Here is a 23,461-nt window from a genome sequence, read left to right on the forward strand (position 1 = left end):
AGATATATGCCTGTGTACTATCAGTATATAGATATATGCCTGTGTGCTATCAGTATATAGATGTATGCCTGTGTGCTATCAGTATATAGATATATGCCTGTGTGCTATCAGTATATAGATGTATGCCTGTGTACTATCAGTATATAGATGTATGCCTGTGTGCTATCAGTATATAGATATATGCCTGTGTACTATCAGTATATAGATGTATGCCTGTGTGCTATCAGTATATATATAGATGCCTGTGTGCTATCAGTATATAGATGTATGCCTGTGTGCTATCAGTATATAGATGTATGCCTGTGTACTATTAGTATATAGATATATGCCTGTGTACTATCAGTATATAGATGTATGCCTGTGTGCTATCAGTATATAGATGTATGCCTGTGTGCTATCAGTATATAGATATATGCCTGTGTACTATCAGTATATAGATGTATGCCTGTGTGCTATCAGTATATAGATATATGCCTGTGTACTATCAGTATATAGATGTATGCCTGTGTGCTATCAGTATATATATAGATGCCTGTGTGCTATCAGTATATAGATGTATGCCTGTGTGCTATCAGTATATAGATGTATGCCTGTGTACTATTAGTATATAGATATATGCCTGTGTACTATCAGTATATAGATGTATGCCTGTGTGCTATCAGTATATAGATGTATGCCTGTGTGCTATCAGTATATAGATATATGCCTGTGTACTATCAGTATATAGATGTATGCCTGTGTGCTATCAGTATATATATAGATGCCTGTGTGCTATCAGTATATAGATGTATGCCTGTGTGCTATCAGTATATAGATGTATGCCTGTGTACTATTAGTATATAGATATATGCCTGTGTACTATCAGTATATAGATATATGCCTGTGTACTATCAGTATATAGATATATGCCTGTGTACTATCAGTATATAGATATATGCCGGTGTACTATCAGTATATAGATATATGCCTGTGTACTATCAGTATATAGATATATGCCTGTGTACTATCAGTATATAGATGTATGCCTGTGTGCTATCAGTATATAGATATGTGCCTGTGTATTATCAGTATATAGATATATGCCTGTGTACTATCAGTATATAGATGTATGCCTGTGTGCTATCAGTATATAGATATGTGCCTGTGTACTATCAGTATATAGATATATGCCTGTGTACTATCAGTATATAGATATATGCCTGTGTACTATCAGTATATAGATATATGCCTGTGTGCTATCAGTATATAGATGTATGCCTGTGTGCTATCAGTATATAGATGTATGCCTGTGTACTATCAGTATATAGATGTATGCCTGTGTACTATCAGTATATAGATATATGCCTGTGTGCTATCAGTATATAGATATATGCCTGTGTGCTATCAGTATATAGATATATGCCTGTGTACTATCAGTATATAGATATATGCCTGTGTGCTATCAGTATATATATAGATGCCTGTGTGCTATCAGTATATAGATATATGCCTGTGTGCTATCAGTATATAGATATATGCCTGTGTGCTATCAGTATATAGATATATGCCTGTGTGCTATCAGTATATAGATATATGCCTGTGTGCTATCAGTATATATATAGATGCCTGTGTTATAATGACACCGGCGTTCTGTCCCTTATTGATGAGGTGCGATGATGATGATGATGATGATGATGAATCCTGATCCTCCACGTGCCGCATGTAATTAACCCCCTCATGTCCCTCACACATTAACCCAATGTTGTCCGTTATGACTGAGGAACATGATGGGGTGAATTACTATTAATGTGGGGCACATTTTACATTCGTCATCGCACCTCGCGCCCACATCAGAAAACGGGTGAACTTTTTTTTTTTATTAGTCCAAATTTGGGTATCGTGACAACCCCAATGCAGGTATCACGCTAGGGATGAGACTCATGATGGAGGAAATTACTCACTGGTGGACTCGTAGGAGCTGTGCACGTTTTCCAGGTGACACTGTAACTGGAACGGGGTGGAGAACTGGCGATAGCAGTGCTGGCACGTGGTGTGCCCGTCCACCTCGCCGTTCTGCTGATCCAACTCCACATGGTGCTTCATGTGATTCATGAACCTGGAGGAGCAGAAACATTCAGAGTTATAAATACGTGATGTCTGAGCGGCCGCGCTCCTCCCCCAGTGCAGCGGCCCGCGCTCCTCCCCCAGTGCAGCGGCCCGCGCTCCTCCCCCAGTGCAGCGGCCCGCGCTCCTCCCCCAGTGCAGCGGCCCGCGCTCCCACCTGATGTTATTCTTCAGCCGCTTGGAGCAGTGCATGCAGCGGAAGGTCGTGGCCACCTTGGGAAGGCCCTGCATCTGGTACGTCTGACCAACATCACGTCCATAATAGAAGTCGTCTACCAGCATGATGAGCTTCCCCTGTCCATCATCCGCAGCGCTCTCCTGGGCCTTGGCAGCAGGGGGCGCTGTGCTGCTTGGTGTGCTGGCAGTTTTATTTGGGGTGGTCTGATTGGTCAGATCGGAATCAGATTTCCCTTTCTTGGAGAAATCCACTAAGTCAGGACAGCAGTACTAAACAGAGAGAGACATCCGATGAGTGACGGGACAGTGGAGAGCGCCCGGCGGACGGTGATATCAACAGACGCCAATTCTAGCGCACGGTCGTTTAATAGGAAAGGTCGGATGACGATCATCAGTAAAACGGCGATTATTTCATGTATTATATAATTCATTTATAAATCGTCACAAATAGAGAACGAGGCAGCGCGACCAGATAAAGGATGGGGGACACGGAGCGGAGACTTAGACAGGAGGACTATTTTGTTACATTGAAGGGTCATTAGTCGCGCGCGCTCACCCAGCTTGTCCGTCCAGGGCCGCTGATCCCGGTTTGTCTGATGATCACTTTACGTGGTACGTGTGTCCGATCTGCAGGCAGCAGAGGAGGTGCGGAGTGATGGAGCATGCTGGGAAAGATTCAGCGGGCGCTCCCACTCCATGATTGATACCTATCTCTGTGTTCACACGCATACAGGGAAGGCTGTCAATCACAGTGTAGGACCGCCCCCTGGACGCTTACGCACAGACTGAGCAGGGGTTTATATGTATAAAGTGATCCTGAATATTTCCCAGCATGCTCTAGGTCATTCTGCTCCGCCCCTCTAGAACATGCCGCCTGCAGATTTGGCGACCGATTCCCTTTCATTCATATTATGCACAAAATGCAGGAAAAATAACTTTTTCCCCCCCGTACGGTCCACATATAGAGACACTAAAGGTATATACCGCGAGATGATCACACATGGTGACAGGGGGCGGTGCTCACGCAGAAGACGGCGGGACACTCAGTGTATGACATCACTGAAGACGGCGGGACACTCAGTCTATGACATCACTGAAAACGGCGGGACACTCAGTGTATGACATCACTGAAGACGGCGGGACACTCAGTCTATGACATCACTGAAGACGGCGGGACACTCAGTGTGTGACATCACCGAGAAGCTTTAGAAATCAGGAGAAATGATGACTTACACACATATGACCTCGAAGAGCTTCCAAAACCCGGAAGGGCGTCTGACACCGCGGGCAGTACTTCCTGGAAGGGTCGGGGTTCTCCATCTGGGCTCCAGAGGGCGCAGCTGCTGGAAAGTGTTAGAGAAGAGACGTCACTGAGGCCCCTCTTATCAATGTGGCGGGTACAACTACAGGACCCAAAACAAAGCCATACCTTTCATTCCCAGAGACTCTAATGGAACGCCCCTTTGTAAGGTGGCCACGGTTGGGCTGGTGCCATTGGGGGCGATCGTGCTGGAGATGATTAGCTGAGTGGAATTCTGGGTAGTGGTCTGGCTGCCGCTGACGGCATTCACAAACTTCACCACATCGTTGGTCTCACCAGGCCTCTTCACTGCCACCAAGTTTGCAATACTCACTGCAAGGCACAAAGACATAGCGAAGGGTTAAATACCGAGCCCAGCAACCCCGGGCAGAGAACACGCCGTGCCCAGACAAGGGGTTAATGGAAGAATACTGGCAACGTCTGGGTGGGAGATTGTAGAATTCACGCTGCACAATATGGGACGTATGAAATACATATGGACTCCCTGCAGGAGTAATACTGACAGGAGAGCGGGCGTTCACTGCCAGAGTTCCTGCCACAGACTGGAGTCTAAGTGCTTGACGAGGGGTCAGGGAGCGTCCATGTCATGAGGATTCACCGGCTCCCCCTACTGGTAATACAAGCCTCCCGCTGGATTATTCTCTACACCACAGACGCAGGAAACGTACCCAGCTTGGCGTTGTTCTGGTTCTGAGAGATGGCGAGGGCCTGCGTGGGCTGCTGCACCGTGATCTGTCTCAGAGGCTGCTGGCTGGGCGCACACGTGGTTAAGGTGCTTGTGATTGCTTTGCTGACTTGGTGTTGGGACTGCGGCACCGTGCTGCGTATGGTCAGGGTGGCCGGGATGACGGTGGTGAAGGTGTTTGTGGCGGGACGCACAGGGAGAGTGGTCGCCGGCCGGACCTGAGTCACTTGGGAAAACACTTGGGGAACTCCAACTCCCGACTTCATGAACTGTGTGCCCGCTGCGGAAAAGAAGGAGAAAACTAAGAAAAAGCTGGGCTGCCAAGAACGGGTAGATATACTGGCAACAGCACAGAATCGAGCTTACCGGGTACAATGGTGATGGGCCGAACCGTCTGGCCTTGCTGTACGTTCAGCACAATGCCCACCTGATTCATGGCATTCACCGTGCTTTGGACTGGCCTGACGTTTCGGACCGGGAAGCCCTGCAACGAGGAACAATATCACTCAGAATGTGATATAACCGAGTGTCCCTAACAGCGGCCATTCAGTGTGCCCAACAGCGGCCAGTGTCCCCAACAGCGGCCATTCAGTGTCCCCAACAGCGGCCATTCAGTGTCCCCAACAGCGGCCAGCCAGTGTCCCCAACAGCGGCCAGCCAGTGTCCCCAACAGCGGCCAGCCAGTGTCCCCAACAGCGGCCAGCCAGTGTCCCCAACAGCGGCCAGCCAGTGTCCCCAACAGCGGCCAGCCAGTGTCCCCAACAGCGGCCATTCAGTGTGCCCTACCTGTGCGGTTATGAAGATGGGCTGTCCTGCCATGGAGTTGTTGGTGGCATGGTTGGCGTTCTGCATCACTTGCATGGGACGGAGCATTGGCTGAGTAACCATTGTGCCGAGGCTTTGAGCAGTGTTCTGGGTCAGGATGAGCGGCTGAGGGCTGGACTGTACCATGGGCGATGTACCTAGATCAGAAGACAAAACCAGAAGAGCCCGGATTTACAGGAGGGACCCCAGATTTACAGGAGGGACCCCAGATTTACAGGAGGGACCCCAGATTTACAGGAGGGACCTGGAAGCCTCCGGGTGGCGCCCACGCGGACGGTACGGCTACTTACCGCTGTTATTTGCAAATAGAGTGACTAAGGTCTTCTTGGTGTGGTCGGTATTGTGGGCGATTGTGTTGGTCACGGTGGTAGCCGTGGTGTAGTGACTGGCCAGCGTCTGCTGTATTATAGGCAGGGAAACCGTGGCCGGCTGGAGGTTGATGGACACTGCAATATAAGGAAAGTTACGATCAGGCCGATCCCCCGCCCGGATATTCAGCACACGGGCACGGCGGGCCCTGCTTCACACTGATTTCTATCTCACGGCGTCTGAATGAGCAGGATCTCGCGGGGTCAGATGTTACTTACAACTATGAGGAGGCGATAGTGGGGTCAGGGGTCAGCGCTGATCCCCCCGCAGGTCCCACCTGTATAGAGAGGTTCCTATTCTGCACCGACCAGCGGCTGTTATTTTGGGGTGAACGCCTCGGACCGCGGCTGTTATTTTGGGGTGAACGCCTCGGACCGCGGCTGTTATTTTGGGGTGAACGCCTCGGACCGCGGCTGTTATTTTGGGGTGAACGCCTCGGACTGCGGCTGTTATTTTGGGGTGAACGCCTCGGACTGCGGCTGTTATTTTGGGGTGAACGCCTCGGACTGCGGCTGTTTTGAGGTGAACACCTCTGACCGCGGCTGTTATTTTGGGGTGAACGCTTCTGACTGCGGCTGTTATTTTGGGGTGAATGCCTCTGACTGGGGCTGTTATTTTGGGGTGAACGCCTCGGACTGCGGCTGTTATTTTGGGGTGAACGCCTCGGACCGCGGCTGTTATTTTGGGGTGAACGCCTCTGAGTGCGGCTGTTATTTTGGGGTGAATGCCTCTGACTGGGGGTACCTGTGTTGGTTTTCTCCAGGTAGCTGTAATCCTCTACGACAGAGTCCTCGATCACGTCACTGATCTTCTGCCACGGCTCCAGCTCCTCCTCCTCACACTCCATAAACAGATCCGTGTCCATGGTTACTGGAGATAGGAAGATATGACAGGTCACCGCAGTGACCGAGGGACTACAAGTCCCAGTATATCCCCCACAGGCAGACGTCACATGATGAGGGAATAACACAACCTAATACTGGAAATGACATGTCTATGAGTGCTGAAACTGCAGGAGGTCCGGAGACGAGGGTCTGACCCATGTATAGCACTGGCTAAGGCTGTGACGGAAAGCTGCAATGTATGCCACCCTACAGGCCTGCAGACGAGGGTCTGACCCATATATAGCAGATGTCCATGCACTGGCTCAGGCTGCAATGTATGCCACTCTACAGGCCTGCAGTGGGGCATTTGGCCCGGATAGGACCCCATAGTAAAACATTGCATGCCACGTGTGATCCATTTTTTACTGGAAGCTTCGGCATAGACCTTGCGATTCTGTGTGCGGACACACCGGCCCGCTATACGTCACAGGGACATGCGCTGCGCTACAGATACATTATAGGGAATGGCCCGTAGTAGTCAATGGGTCTACGTGAAAAACGTGAGCCACGCGGACGTCTCCTATTCTGTTCTGTTTTTCACGGTTAGTTGCCTGGAGACACTGGAGAAGTGAATCTACAAATCCAGTGAAGTCTCAGGACTGAGGAATCCTGTATAATTATAATATTACATGGAGTATAATCCTGCGAGACCGTCAGTGGAAGCAGTGGAGCCTCACAGCAGCACAGAGGAATAATATGAGGCCTCGGTCACATTAATGCAAAGCGTTTAGCAGCTACTTATACAGTTCATATTAGATCAGAATGAGGTCACAGAGAAAAGGTTCTGGAGGTCACCTAGGAAAGCTAGTGATGTCACAGAGTGAGGGCATGGGGTTATCATAGAGGGCTAGTGATGTCACAGAGTGAGGGCATGGGGTTATCATAGAGGGCTAGTGATGTCACAGAGTGAGGGCATGGGGTTATCATAGAGGGCTAGTGATGTCACAGAGTGAGGGCATGGGGTTATCATAGAGGGCTAGTGATGTCACAGAGTGAGGGCATGGGGTTATCATAGAGGGCTAGTGATGTCACAGAGTGAGGGCATGGGATTATCATAGAGGGCTAGTGATGTCACAGAGTGAGGGCATGGGGTTATCATAGAGGGCTCGTGAGGTCACAGAGTGAGGGCATGGGGTTATCATAGAGGGCTCGTGATGTTACAGAGTGAGGGCATGGGGTTATCATAGAGGGCTAGTGATGTCACAGAGTGAGGGCATGGGGTTATCATAGAGGGCTCGTGATGTTACAGAGTGTATGCCTGAGGGTTATCATAGAGGGCTCGTGATGTTACAGAGTGTATGCCTGAGGGTTATCGTAAAGAGCTGATGATGTCACAGAGTGATAAAATAGGGGATATTTGGGAGGGCCGGTGATGTCATGGGATTATCGTAGAGAGCTGATGATGTCACAGAATGAGGGCATGGGGTTAACATAGAGGGCTCATGATGTCACAGGGTGAGGGCATGAAGGATATCTGGGAGGGCTGGTAGTGTCTCTGAGTGGGGTCATGGGGTTATCTGGGAGGGCTGGTGACATCACAGAGTAAGAGCGCATGGTTTTTCCAGGAAGGGGCTGGTGATGTCACAGGAAGTAAATACAGCATTAAAGAGGTTGTCCAGGCACAGACAACTGAAGACTTATCCACAGCAGAAGTATATACTGCAGCTCTGTTGGACCCCACCTATCATATACGGATTACCTATCCTGCGGATAGGTCATCAGTTGTCTGTGGCTGGATAAACCCTTTAATAGAAAATAAAATTAATGTAAAATTCTTGTACAGAAGAAAATAAGATCTAATTTTTCCATTAGTTGCAGCATTTTTTTTTTGTTTTAATTCAGATTGATAACAGTTTGGTGTTTACTTGGGAGGGATGGTGAGGTTAAAGAACGAGGGTGGAGCGTTTTCTGGGGAGGGGACTGGTGATGTCACAGAGCGAGGGCGGAGCGTTTTCTGGGGAGGGGACTGGTGATGTCACAGAGCGAGGGTGCAGCGTTTTCTGGGGAGGGGACTGGTGATGTCACAGAACGAGGGTGGAGCGTTTTCTGGGGAGGGGACTGGTGATGTCACAGAGCGAGGGGACTGGTGATGTCACAGAGCAAGGGCGGAGCGTTTTCTGGGGAGGGGACTGGTGAGGTCACAGAGCGAGGGTGCAGCGTTTTCTGGGGAGGAGACTGGTGATGTCACAGAGCGAGGGTACAGCGTTTTCTGGGGAGGGGACTGGTGATGTCACAGAACGAGGGTGGAGCGTTTTCTGGGGAGGGGACTGGTGATGTCACAGAGCGAGGGGACTGGTGATGTCACAGAGCAAGGGCGGAGCGTTTTCTGGGGAGGGGACTGGTGATGTCACAGAGCGAGGGTGCAGCGTTTTCTGGGGAATGGACTGGTGATGTCACAGAGCGAGGGTGCAGCGTTTTCTGGGGAGGAGACTGGTGATGTCACAGAGCGAGGGTGCAGCGTTTTCTGGGGAGGAGACTGGTGATGTCACAGAACGAGGGTGGAGCGTTTTCTGGGGAGGGCTGGTGATGTCACGGGTGTAGGGTTTCTAGGAGGGCTGGTGATGTCACGGGTGTAGGGTTTCTGGGAGGGCTGGTGATGTCACGGGTGTAGGGTTTCTTTGGGAGGGCTGGTGATGTCACGGGTGTAGGGTTTCTGGGAGGGCTGGTGATGTCACGGGTGTAGAGTTTCTGGGAGGGCTGGTAATGTCACGGGTGTAGGGTTTCTTTGGGAGGGCTGGTGATGTCACGGGTGTAGGGTTTCTGGGAGGGCTGGTGATGTCACGGTGTAGGGTTTCTAGGAGGGCTGGTGATGTCACGGGTGTAGGGTTTCTGGGAGGGCTGGTGAGGTCACGGGTGTAGGGTTTCTGGGAGGGCTGGTGATGTCACGGTGTAGGGTTTCTGGGAGGGCTGGTGATGTCACGGTGTAGGGTTTCTGGGAGGGCTGGTAATGTCACGGGTGTAGGGTTTCTGGGAGGGCTGGTGATGTCACGGGTGTAGGGTTTCTGGGGAGGGTTGGTGATGTCACGGGTGTAGGGTTTCTGGGAGGGCTGGTGATGTCACGGGTGTAGGGTTTCTGGGAGGGCTGGTAATGTCACGGGTGTAGGGTTTCGGGGAGGGTTGGTGATGTCACGGGTGTAGGGTTTCTGGGGAGGGGACTGGTGATGTCACAGAGTAAGGGTTTGTGGTCACAGGAAGCAGACTACATAGTTTTCATGTCCATGACACGAGTATGCCCACATCCCGTCTTCTGCTCCCCCTCGTGTTGCTGTACAGAATGTCCTCCTCACTCATGTTGTATTAGTCTGACCTGATAAAGAATGAGTACTCTGCCTGGTCCAGGTCCTGCCGGTCATGTACTCTGCTTCATGCCACCCTCCCACCAGGACCAGACTAAATCGATCATGTATAGATTGCTGCAGCTGTGGTCACATAGGGGGGCCGGTGCAGACAGATGAACTTAGGACTCAGTCACACTTCGCAGATTTGCTCAGTATTTTGAATTATAAATCTTTTCATTATAATTCCCCTGTTTAGGATCTAGGCTTTTTTTCTTTTACCTATACATACTGAAGCAAAATACTGACAATCTGCATTGTGTGACTGAGGCCTTATACCAAGTCACAGCGTCCAGAATTCTGCCTTAAATTCAACTAAAGAGCTTAAATAAAACAAAAATATGAATCTGCGATAATTTGTGGAATATGTGACAGGCCGAGACCATAAGGAACCGATTCACTGAATTTTATCTTACAATTTAAGCTCCAGTTTAACCTATTAGTGACCTCACCTCACCTCACCTATTAGTAATCGTCTTTCTACGTCAGTCACTAACGGGCCTTATTCCGATGCCATAGACTTTTTACGTCGCGGCATCGGAAGAAGTATACAGAGCAGGGAGCTGTCAAATCTCCCTGCCAGAGGTAGCTGAGGGCTGGGGGCGTCCCTGCTCTGCCGGGTGAGATCGATATTAGTACCGATCTCACCCGTTTTACCCCTCAGACGCGGTGCTGAATATCGTGCGCCGCATCTGAGTGGTTTTGGAGAGAGGGGGGGGGGGGAACTCCCCCTCTCTCCCACCGACACCCGGCGATACGATCGCCGAGTGTCTGTGTCTCCAATGGCAGCCGGGGGCCTAATAAAGGCCCCCAGGTCTGTCTGTAGTGAATGCCTGCTAGATCATGCCGGAGGCATGACTTAGCAGATGCCTGTCCATTTTAAACAGACAGGCAGTAATAGACTATATACAGAAGTATTGCAGTGTATTATAAATGCGATCGGAGGATCACATATTATAGTCCCCTAGTGGGACAAGTAAAAAAGTTAAAAAAAAGTTGAATAAAGTTAATTTTAAAAAAATTTGAAAAGAAAATGAAAAACCCCACTTTTCCCTTACAAAATGCTTTACTATTAAAAAAACTAAATAAAGTGAAAAAGTGACACATATTTGGTATCGCCGCGTCCGTAACGATCCCGACTATAAATCTATTACATTATTTAACCCGCACGGTGAACGCCGTAAAAAATTAAATAAAAAACGCTGTAAAAAATGTGATTCCTGACTTTAAAAAAATGTGATAAAATGTGATCAAAAAGTGGCATCTACTCCAAAATGGTACCAATAAAAACTACAAGTCGTCCCGGAAAAAAAAAGCCCTCATACAACCGCATCGGCGAAAAAATAAAAACGTTACGGCTCTTCAAATCTGGAGACACAAAAACAAATCATTTTGAAAAAAAAGTGTTTTTACTGTGTAAGAAGTAAAACATACAAAATCTATACAAATGTGGTATCTCAGCAATCGTAACAACCCGCTGAATAAAGTTATTGCGTTATTTATACCACACGGTAAACGGCGTAAATTTAAGACGTGAAAAAGCGTGGCGACATTTCTATCCCCCCCAAAAAAAGGTAATAAAAGTTCATCCATAAATTATGTCCCCCAAAATGGTGCTATTAAAAAATACAACTTGTCCCGCAAAAAACAAGACCTTACACAGCGATGTCCACGCAAAAATAAAAAGTTATAGCTCTTGGAATGAGACGATGGAAAAACGTAAAAAATAGGCTGGTCATTAAGGGGTTAAAGTTAAAGGGGTTTGCTGGCTCTCCATACGGATTTGATGGGTGGAGCGTCCGACATCAGGATCCCACACCGATCAGCCGTTCCGGCACCAGAAGTTATGCAGTAGTCGGTACTGGGCGGCTCTGTCCACTGTATTGAGGCCGTGCTGCAGTCCTGCTCCTATTCCAGTAAACACGAGAGCTGCAGGACTGCAGCACGGCCTCTACACAGTGGTCAGAGCCGCCTGTTACCGGTACCGACCACAACATAACTTCCGGAGGCAGCTGATCAGCCCGGAATCATATACGATCATATACCCATGACCTATCCTGTAGATGGGTCCTCAGTATGAAACACAACCCTATGCCCAGACGACCCCTTTAATCTGTTGGGCCTCACCAGCCCAATGGAGGCTCCTCAGACTAGAGTGACCTGGACCCGCAAACACATATGGACAAGGTTTTATTTACCCCTCAAAAGCATTGTAAACATCCCCGCATGTGAATATAGCCTGACGGAGTCATATATGAGGCAGTAACCCACCGATACCAGCCGCCCCCACCACCGTGACCCTACATTACCTCCAAGCACTGGATTTCCTTACGATATCAGAAACTTTGCCCGAGATCTGGAGAAAAAATAAATAAATAAATATATATATATAAATTAATTACACTATTTGTATATATATTACCTTATATACATTATATATGCGGGGTGTTATTATATATGCGGTGTTATTATATACGCGGGGTGTTATTATATACGCGGGGTGTTATTATATATGCGGGGTGTTATTATATATGCGGGGTGTTATTATATATGCGGGGTGTTATTATATATGCGGTGTTATTATATATGCGGGGTGTTATTATATATGCGGGGTGTTATTATATATGCGGGGTGTTATTATATATGCGGGGTGTTATTATATACGCGGGGTGTTATTATATACGCGGGGTGTTATTATATATGCGGGGTGTTATTATATATATGCGGTGTTATTATATACGCGGGGTGTTATTATATACGCGGGGTGTTATTATATATGCGGTGTTATTATATATGCGGTGTTATTATATATGCGGGGTGTTATTATATATGCGGGGTGTTATTATATATGCGGGGTGTTATTATATATGCGGGGTGTTATTATATATGCGGGGTGTTATTATATATGCGGGGTGTTATTATATATGCGGGGTGTTATTATATATGCGGGGTGTTATTATATATGCGGGGTGTTATTATATACGCGGGGTGTTATTATATATGCGGTGTTATTATATATGCGGGGTGTTATTATATATGTGGGGTGTTATTATATATACGGGGTGTTATTATATATGTGGGGTGTTATTATATATGCGGGGTGTTATTATATATGCGGTGTTATTATATATGCGGGGTGTTATTATATATGCGGTGTTATTATATATGCGGTGTTATTATATATGCGGGGTGTTATTATATATGCGGGGTGTTATTATATATATGCGGTGTTATTATATATGCGGGGCGTTATTATATATGCGGTGTTATTATATATGCGGTGTTATTATATACGCGGGGTGTTATTATATACGCGGGGTGTTATTATATACGCGGGGTGTTATTATATACGCGGGGTGTTATTATATATGCGGTGTTATTATATATGCGGTGTTATTATATATGCGGTGTTATTATATATGCGGGGTGTTATTATATATGCGGTGTTATTATATATGCGGTGTTATTATATATGCGGGGTGTTATTATATATGCGGGGTGTTATTATATATGGGGTGTTATTATATATGCGGGGTGTTATTATATATGCGGGGTGTTATTATATATGCGGGGTGTTATTATATACGCGGGGTGTTATTATATACGCGGGGTGTTATTATATATGCGGGGTGTTATTATATATGCGGGGTGTTATTATATATGCGGTGTTATTATATATGGGGTGTTATTATATATGCGGGGTGTTATTATATATGCGGGGTGTTATTATATATATGCGGGGTGTTATTATATATGCGGGGTGTTATTATATATGCGGGGTGTTATTATATATGCGGGGTGTTATTATATACGCGGGGTGTTATTATATATGCGGTGTTATTATATATGCGGGGTGTTATTATATATGCGGGGTGTTATTATATATGCGGGGTGTTATTATATATGCGGGGTGTTATTATATATGCGGGGTGTTATTATATATGCGGGGTGTTATTATATATGCGGTGTTATTATATATGCGGGGTGTTATTATATATGCGGGGTGTTATTATATATGCGGGGTGTTATTATATATGCGGGGTGTTATTATATACGCGGGGTGTTATTATATATGCGGGGTGTTATTATATATATGCGGGGTGTTATTATATATGCGGGGTGTTATTATATATGTGGGGTGTTATTATATATGCGGTGTTATTATATATGCGGGGTGTTATTATATATGCGGGGTGTTATTATATATGCGGTGTTATTATATATGCGGGGTGTTATTATATATGCGGGGTGTTATTATATATGCGGGGTGTTATTATATATGCGGGGTGTTATTATATATGCGGGGTGTTATTATATATGCGGGGTGTTATTATATACGCGGGGTGTTATTATATATGTGGGGTGTTATTATATACGCGGGGTGTTATTATATACGCGGGGTGTTATTATATACGCGGGGTGTTATTATATATGCGGGGTGTTATTATATATGCGGGGTGTTATTATATATGTGGGGTGTTATTATATATGCGGTGTTATTATATATGCGGGGTGTTATTATATATGCGGGGTGTTATTATATATGCGGGGTGTTATTATATACGCGGGGTGTTATTATATACGCGGGGTGTTATTATATACGCGGGGTGTTATTATATATGCGGGGTGTTATTATATATGCGGGGTGTTATTATATATGCGGGGTGTTATTATATATGCGGGGTGTTATTATATATGCGGGGTGTTATTATATATGCGGGGTGTTATTATATACGCGGGGTGTTATTATATATGCGGTGTTATTATATATGCGGTGTTATTATATATGCGGGGTGTTATTATATATGCGGGGTGTTATTATATATGCGGTGTTATTATATATGCGGGGTGTTATTATATATGCGGGGTGTTATTATATATGCGGGGTGTTATTATATATGCGGGGTGTTATTATATATGCGGGGTGTTATTATATATGCGGTGTTATTATATACGCGGTGTTATTATATATACGGGGTGTTATTATATATGCGGGGTGTTATTATATATGCGGGGTGTTATTATATATGCGGGGTGTTATTATATATGCGGTGTTATTATATATGTGGTGTTATTATATATGCGGGGTGTTATTATATATGCGGGGTGTTATTATATATGCGGTGTTATTATATACGCGGTGTTATTATATATACGGGGTGTTATTATATACGCGGGGTGTTATTATATATGCGGGGTGTTATTATATATGCGGGGTGTTATTATATATGCGGTGTTATTATATATGTGGTGTTATTATATATGCGGGGTGTTATTATATATGCGGGGTGTTATTATATATGCGGGGTGTTATTATATATGCGGTGTTATTATATATGAGGTGTTATTATATATGCGGTGTTATTATATATGCGGGGTGTTATTATATATGCGGGGTGTTATTATATATGCGGGGTGTTATTATATATGCGGGGTGTTATTATATATGCGGGGTGTTATTATATGTGCGGTGTTATTATATATGCGGTGTTATTATATACGCGGGGTGTTATTATATATGCGGGGTGTTATTATATATGCGGGGTGTTATTATATACGCGGGGTGTTATTATATACGCGGGGTGTTATTATATACGCGGGGTGTTATTATATACGCGGGGTGTTATTATATATGCGGTGTTATTATATACGCGGGGTGTTATTATATACGCGGGGTGTTATTATATATGCGGTGTTATTATATACGCGGTGTTATTATATATACGGGGTGTTATTATATATGCGGGGTGTTATTATATATGCGGGGTGTTATTATATATGCGGGGTGTTATTATATATGCGGTGTTATTATATACGCGGTGTTATTATATATACGGGGTGTTATTATATACGCGGGGTGTTATTATATATGCGGGGTGTTATTATATATGCGGGGTGTTATTATATATGCGGTGTTATTATATATGTGGTGTTATTATATATGCGGGGTGTTATTATATATGCGGGGTGTTATTATATATGCGGGGTGTTATTATATATGCGGGGTGTTATTATATATGCGGGGTGTTATTATATATGCGGGGTGTTATTATATATGCGGTGTTATTATATACGCGGTGTTATTATATATACGGGGTGTTATTATATACGCGGGGTGTTATTATATATGCGGGGTGTTATTATATATGCGGGGTGTTATTATATATGCGGTGTTATTATATATGTGGTGTTATTATATATGCGGGGTGTTATTATATATGCGGGGTGTTATTATATATGCGGTGTTATTATATACGCGGTGTTATTATATATACGGGGTGTTATTATATATGCGGGGTGTTATTATATATGGGGTGTTATTATATATGCGGGGTGTTATTATATATGCGGGGTGTTATTATATATGCGGTGTTATTATATATGCGGGGTGTTATTATATATGCGGTGTTATTATATATGCGGGGTGTTATTATATATGCGGGGTGTTATTATATATGCGGGGTGTTATTATATATGCGGGGTGTTATTATATATGCGGTGTTATTATATATGCGGGGTGTTATTATATATGCGGTGTTATTATATATGCGGGGTGTTATTATATATGCGGTGTTATTATATATGAGGTGTTATTATATATGTGGGGTGTTATTATATATGCGGGGTGTTATTATATATGTGGGGTGTTATTATATATGTGGGGTGTTATTATATATGCGGGGTGTTATTATATATGTGGGGTGTTATTATATATGCGGGGTGTTATTATATATGCGGGGTGTTATTATATATGCGGTGTTATTATATATGCGGTGTTATTATATATGTGGGGTGTTATTATATATGCGGGGTGTTATTATATATGTGGGGTGTTATTATATATGTGGGGTGTTATTATATATACGGGGTGTTATTATATATGTGGGGTGTTATTATATATGCGGGGTGTTATTATATATGAGGTGTTATTATATATACGGGGTGTTATTATATATGCGGGGTGTTATTATATATGTGGGGTGTTATTATATATGCGGGGTGTTATTATATTTTATACATTATGTATGTGATGTGTTATGAACGGCTCGGGCCCCCACGGATGACTACGGCTTTAGCAGCAGCGCCCCTCGGGGGCCCACATATAGGGTAATGAGGCACCTATAGCAGCGGTCAGGATCTGGGGCAGCTTCCCTATTGTTCCTCCCAGCATTTCTCCCTCCCCTCCCACCAGGGGGCGCTATCCACACTTAAGGTGCTGCACCACATCAGGTCCCTGCAGGAGCATGTGCAGTTCATGGGGCCCTCACTCGCCGTCTATAAGGGCCCCAAAACCATGCTCCGCCTCGCAAAATAGTCCCTGGGGGCAACATGGCGGCAGAAGCAAAGCGTTACATCTCGGCCTAGCTCGCCTTAATCCTGCAGAGATTACACCCACAACCTGCCCCTACTGCCCCGCACCGGGCCCTACAGCTCACCTCTTCCTCGCCCGGGATTCCCCTTCTTGGTCACAGGCCCGGTCACGCCCCGGGATCCCTCCGCCACCTCACACCCGCCACCAAGCGCACTGCGTACAAAGAGGGGCGAGCGGAGGAACACGGAGCATTCACCGCGGATGGATATCGTGGCGTCATTTCCTTAGCGATTGATGAGTGGTCGAGAGACAGGAGCTGGCATTGACGTCACGGCCGATCGCCCCGCCTTCGCTGCATTGTGAGAACTGCGCCTGCGCTTCATGTGTTACTCCTCCCTCGAGAGGGAGGAGCCTGAAAAATAATACCCCCCTCTGCTGAACCGCCAAATCTTACACAACCCCCCCCTGTGAACCTGACAGGACTCTGACCACTGCCCCCCAATAATCATCCTAGTTATTATCATATGTGGTGTACCCCAAAATCACAGCACCCACCATTGTCTGACAAATTGTTAGTAACGTACCCCAAAATCACGCAGAGCCATGTAGGGGGTTCACCTTCCAAAAATGATGACAAATCAGAGGAGGCCAAAACCTTCGCATCTCAGGAGTAGCGTACCCCAAAACCCTGAGGAACAGTGCAGCCCCCCAAATAAAATAAATACGTCAAATCATCCACCAAACCTGGGGGAGGTCACGGACCCCCCATTACCCAATAAATGGTGAACCCCAAAATCAAAACTGCCACCCAGGTCTGAGGTGACGCTCCCCCGCAGCCCCCCATACACCCCACAATCACACCGCATGACGGGTTACGGCAGATTACTATGGAGGTCATGAACGGTGGGTCTCGTTTATTGGGGTACACTAATACTGAGGGGGAGCGCACCTCAACAATGTCTGCCGATACCGCGCACTGACCGCTCAGGCCGGGTCCATCTGAATATGGGGGAGCCACGTGTAAAGTGGGGGACACAACCGACGTGGAATCCAGAGAATCCTCCCCGGGGAGTCAGGAAATACAGAGAACCCCCGAAACATGCGGCGGCCACGTCCAGAGCCGAGACATGAGCTGCACATCGCCCCCTGGTGGAGTATTATAATAACCATGCGGCGGCCACGTCCAGAGCGGAGACATGAGCTGCACATCGCCCCCTGGTGGAGTATTATAATAACCATGCGGCGGCCACGTCCAGAGCGGAGACATGAGCTGCACATCGCCCCCTGGTGGAGTATTATAATAACCATGCGGCGGCCACGTCCAGAGCCGAGACATGAGCTGCACATCGCCCCCTGGTGGAGTATTATAATAACCATGCGGCGGCCACGTCCAGAGCCGAGACATGAGCTGCACATCGCCCCCTGGTGGAGTATTATAATAACCATGCGGCGGCCACGTCCAGAGCCGAGACATGAGCTGCACATCGCCCCCTGGTGGAGTATTATAATAACCATGCGGCGGCCACGTCCAGAGCCGAGACATGAGCTGTACATCGCCCCCTGGTGGAGTATTATAATAACCATGCGGCGGCCACGTCCAGAGCCGAGACATGAGCTGTACATCGCCCCCTGGTGGAGTATTATAATAACAATGCGGCGGCCATTTTGTGACTGTGAAGTCACTCTCATGATAAGATGCTGCGATGTCCGTCACTTCTCTGCGTATGACGTCAGGATGACACGGGGTGAATATTTCTAGTCTATAACAAGTGGCCAGGACAAAATGGCCGCCACAACAAGTAAGACACATAAGCTGCGTGGTATGATAGACCGGGGACGTCTCCCATTACAAGACTGCGATAGGAGCTATACACTACTACACCGTACACCGTACACAGCTACACCGTACACCACTACACCATACACAGCTACACCATACACCACTACACCGTACACCGCTACACCGTACACAGCTACACCGTACACTGCTACACCATACACAGCTACACCGTACACAGCTACACCGTACACTGCTACACCGTACACAGCTACACCGTACACTGCTACACCGTACACCGCTACACAGCTACACCGTACACTGCTACACCGCACACTGCTACACCGTACACTGCTACACCGTACACCGCTACACAGCTACACCGTACACTGCTACACCGTACACAGCTACACCGTACACTGCTACACCGTACACAGCTACACCGTACACTGCTACACCGTACACCGCTACACAGCTACACCGTACACTGCTACACCGTACACTGCTACACCGTACACTGCTACACCGTACACTGCTACACCGTACACCGTACACCGCTACACAGCTACACCGTACACTGCTACACCGTACACAGCTACACTGTACACACCTACACAATACACAGCTACACCATACACCACTACACAATACACAGCTACACCGTACACAGCTACACCGTACACTGCTACACCGTACACTGCTACACCGTACACTGCTACACCGTACACTGCTACACCGTACACAGCTACACCGTACACTGCTACACCGTACACAGCTACACCGTACACCGTACACAGCTACACCGTACACAGCTACACCGTACACCGCTACACCGTACACACCTACACAATACACAGCTACACCATACACCACTACACAATACACAGCTACACCATACACAGCTACACCGTACACTGCTACACCGTACACTGCTACACCGTACACAGCTACACCGTACACTGCTACACCGTACACAGCTACACCGTACACTGCTACACCGTACACAGCTACACCGTACACTGCTACACCGTACACAGCTACACCGTACACTGCTACACCGTACACTGCTACACCGTACACAGCTACACCGTACACTGCTACACCGTACACAGCTACACCGTACACCGCTACACCGCTACACCGTACACAGCTACACCGTACACAGCTACACTGTACACCGCTACACCGTACACACCTACACAATACACAGCTACACCATACACCACTACACAATACACAGCTACACCATACACCACACACAGCTACACCGTACACAGCTACACCGTACACTGCTACACCGTACACTGCTACACCGTACACAGCTACACCGTACACTGCTACACCGTACACCGCTACACAGCTACACCGTACACAGCTACACTGTACACTGCTACACCGTACACAGCTACACCGTACACCGCTACACCGCTACACACCTACACCGTACACTACTACACCGTACACTGCTACACCGTACACAGCTACACTGTACACCGCTACACCGTACACACCTACACAATACACAGCTACACCATACACCACTACACAATACACAGCTACACCATACACCACTACACCGTACACAGCTACACCGTACACTGCTACACCGTACACTGCTACACCGTACACCGTACACAGCTACACCGTACACTGCTACACCGTACACCGCTACACAGCTACACCGTACACAGCTACACTGTACACTGCTACACCGTACACAGCTACACCGTACACTGCTACACCGTACACAGCTACACCGTACACCGCTACACCGTACACAGCTACACCGTACACCGCTACACTGTACACAGCTACACCGTACACCACTACACCGTTCACCACTACACCGTACACAGTAACACAGTACACTACTACACCGTACACAGCTACACCGTACACCACTACACCGTACACACCTACACCGTACACACCTACACCGTACACTACTACATCGTACACAGCTACACCGTACAACACTACACCGTACACAGCTACACCGTACACAGCTACACCGTACACTACTACACCGTACACCACTAAACCGTACACTATTACATCATGCACCACTACACCGTACACAGCTACAACGTACACTGCTACACCGTACACCACTACACAATACACAGCTACACCGTACACTACTACACCGTACACTACTACACCGTACACTGCTACACCGTACACCACTACACCATACACACCTACACCGTACACTACTACACCGTACACAGCTACACCGTACAACACTACACCGTACACAGCTACACCGTACACCATTACATCATGCACTACTACACCGTACAGCACTACACCGTACACTGCTACACCGTGCACTACTACACCGTACACCACTACACAGTACACAGCTACACCGTACACTACACCGTACACAGCTACACCGTACACCACTACACCGTACACAGCTACACCGTACACCACTACACCGTTCACCACTACACCGTACACAGTAACACCGTACACTACTAGACCGTACACCGTACACAGCTACACCGTACACAGCTACACTGTACACCGCTACACCTATACCGTACACTACTACACCGTACACAGCTACACCGTACACTACTACACCGTACACCACTACATCGTACACAGCTACATCGTACACTGCTACACCGTGCACTACACCGTACACAGCTACACCGTACATCACTACACCGTACACAGCTACACCGTACACCACTACACCGTACACAGCTACACCGTACACAGCTACACCACTACACCGTACACCACTACACCGTACACAGTAACACCATACACTACTACACCGTACACAGCTACACCGTACACCACTACACCGTACACAGCTACACTGTACACCGCTACTACACCGTACACAGCTACACCGTACACAGCTACACTATACACAGCTACACTGTACACTACTACACCGTACACCGTACACAGCTGCACCGTACACTACTACACCGTACACAGCTACACCGTACACCACTACACCGTACACAGCTACACCGTACACCACTACACCGTACACAGCTACACCGTACACCACTACACCGTACACAGTAACACCGTACACTACACCATACACCATGACACCGTACACGACATCATACACTACTACACCGTACACTATACACTACTACACCGTACACTATACACCACTACACCATACACTACTACAACATACTCTACTACACCGTACACTACTACACCGTACACCACTACATCATACACCACTACACCGTACACCACTACACTGTACACCCCTACACCGTACAGCACTACACCGTACACAGCTACACCACTACACCGTACACTACTACACCACTACACCGTACACTACTACACCGTACACTACTAAACTGTACACTACTACACCGTACACTACTACACCGTACACTACTACACCACTACTCCATACACCACTACATCGTACACTACTACACCGTACTCCACTACACCGTAAACCACTACACCGTACACTACTACACCGTACACCACTACACCGTACACCACTACACCGTACACCACTACACCGTACACTACTACACCGTACAGCACTACATTGTACACTACTACACCGTACACTATTACATCATACACTACTACACCGTACACAACTACACCGTACACTATTACATCATACACCTCTACACCGTACACTACTACATCGTACACATCTACACCGTAAACCACTACACCGTACACCACTACACCGTACATCACTACACCGTACACTATTACATCATACACTACTACACCGTACACTACTACACCGTACACAGCTACACCGTACACTGCTACATCATACACTACTACACCGTACACTACTACACCGTACATCACGACACCGTACACGACACGGTACATGACATCATACACTACTGCACCGTACACTATACACTACTACACCATACACTATACACTACTACACCATACACTACACCGTACACCATACACCACTACACCGTACACTATACACCACACACTACTACAACATACTCTACTACACCGTACACTACTACACCGTACACCACTACACTCTACACCACTACACCGTACAGCACTACACCGTACACTACTACACCGTACACCACACACCACTACACTGAACACCACTACACTGTACACCGCTACACCGTACACAGCTACACCGTACAGCACTACATTGTACACTACTACACCGTACACTACTACACCGTACACCACTACACCGTACACATCTACATCGTACACCACTACACCGTACATCACTACACCGTACACTATTACATCATACACTACTACATCATACACTACTACACCGTACACTACTACACCGTACATCACGACACATGACATCATACACTACTGCACCGTACACTATACACTACTACACCATACACTATACACTACTACACCATACACTACTACACCGTACACCATACACCTCTACACCGTACACTATACACCACACACTACTACAACATACTCTACTACACCGTACACTACTACACCGTACAGTACTACACCGTACACTATACACCACTACACCGTACACTACTACACTGTTCACCATACACCCCTACACCGTACACTACTACAACATACTCTTCTACACCATACAATACACCGTACACTACTACACCGTACACTACTACACCGTACACCGTACACCGCTATACCGTACACTACTACACCGTACA

The 23,461-nt window shown here is 47.0% G+C and overlaps 1 protein-coding gene across 1 annotated transcript in view; it reads right to left on the reverse strand.

The window, feature by feature from the left end:
• Positions 1 to 17,309, reverse strand: part of POGZ (pogo transposable element derived with ZNF domain) — a 28,439-nt gene extending 11,130 nt beyond the window's left edge. The window contains 11 exon segments of the mRNA XM_075844153.1: positions 1,941 to 2,095; positions 2,261 to 2,550; positions 3,514 to 3,623; positions 3,710 to 3,913; positions 4,270 to 4,566; positions 4,653 to 4,770; positions 5,073 to 5,248; positions 5,402 to 5,557; positions 6,225 to 6,350; positions 12,009 to 12,055; positions 17,136 to 17,309. Of these exon segments, the coding sequence (XP_075700268.1) occupies positions 1,941 to 2,095; positions 2,261 to 2,550; positions 3,514 to 3,623; positions 3,710 to 3,913; positions 4,270 to 4,566; positions 4,653 to 4,770; positions 5,073 to 5,248; positions 5,402 to 5,557; positions 6,225 to 6,345 (1,627 nt within the window). The 5' untranslated portion in view covers positions 6,346 to 6,350; positions 12,009 to 12,055; positions 17,136 to 17,309.
• Between the last annotated feature and the right edge of the window lie 6,152 nt (positions 17,310 to 23,461).

This window comes from Rhinoderma darwinii, chromosome 12 (genome assembly GCF_050947455.1).
Source record: "Rhinoderma darwinii isolate aRhiDar2 chromosome 12, aRhiDar2.hap1, whole genome shotgun sequence".
In the NCBI taxonomy this organism is placed as follows: Eukaryota; Metazoa; Chordata; class Amphibia; order Anura; family Rhinodermatidae; genus Rhinoderma; species Rhinoderma darwinii.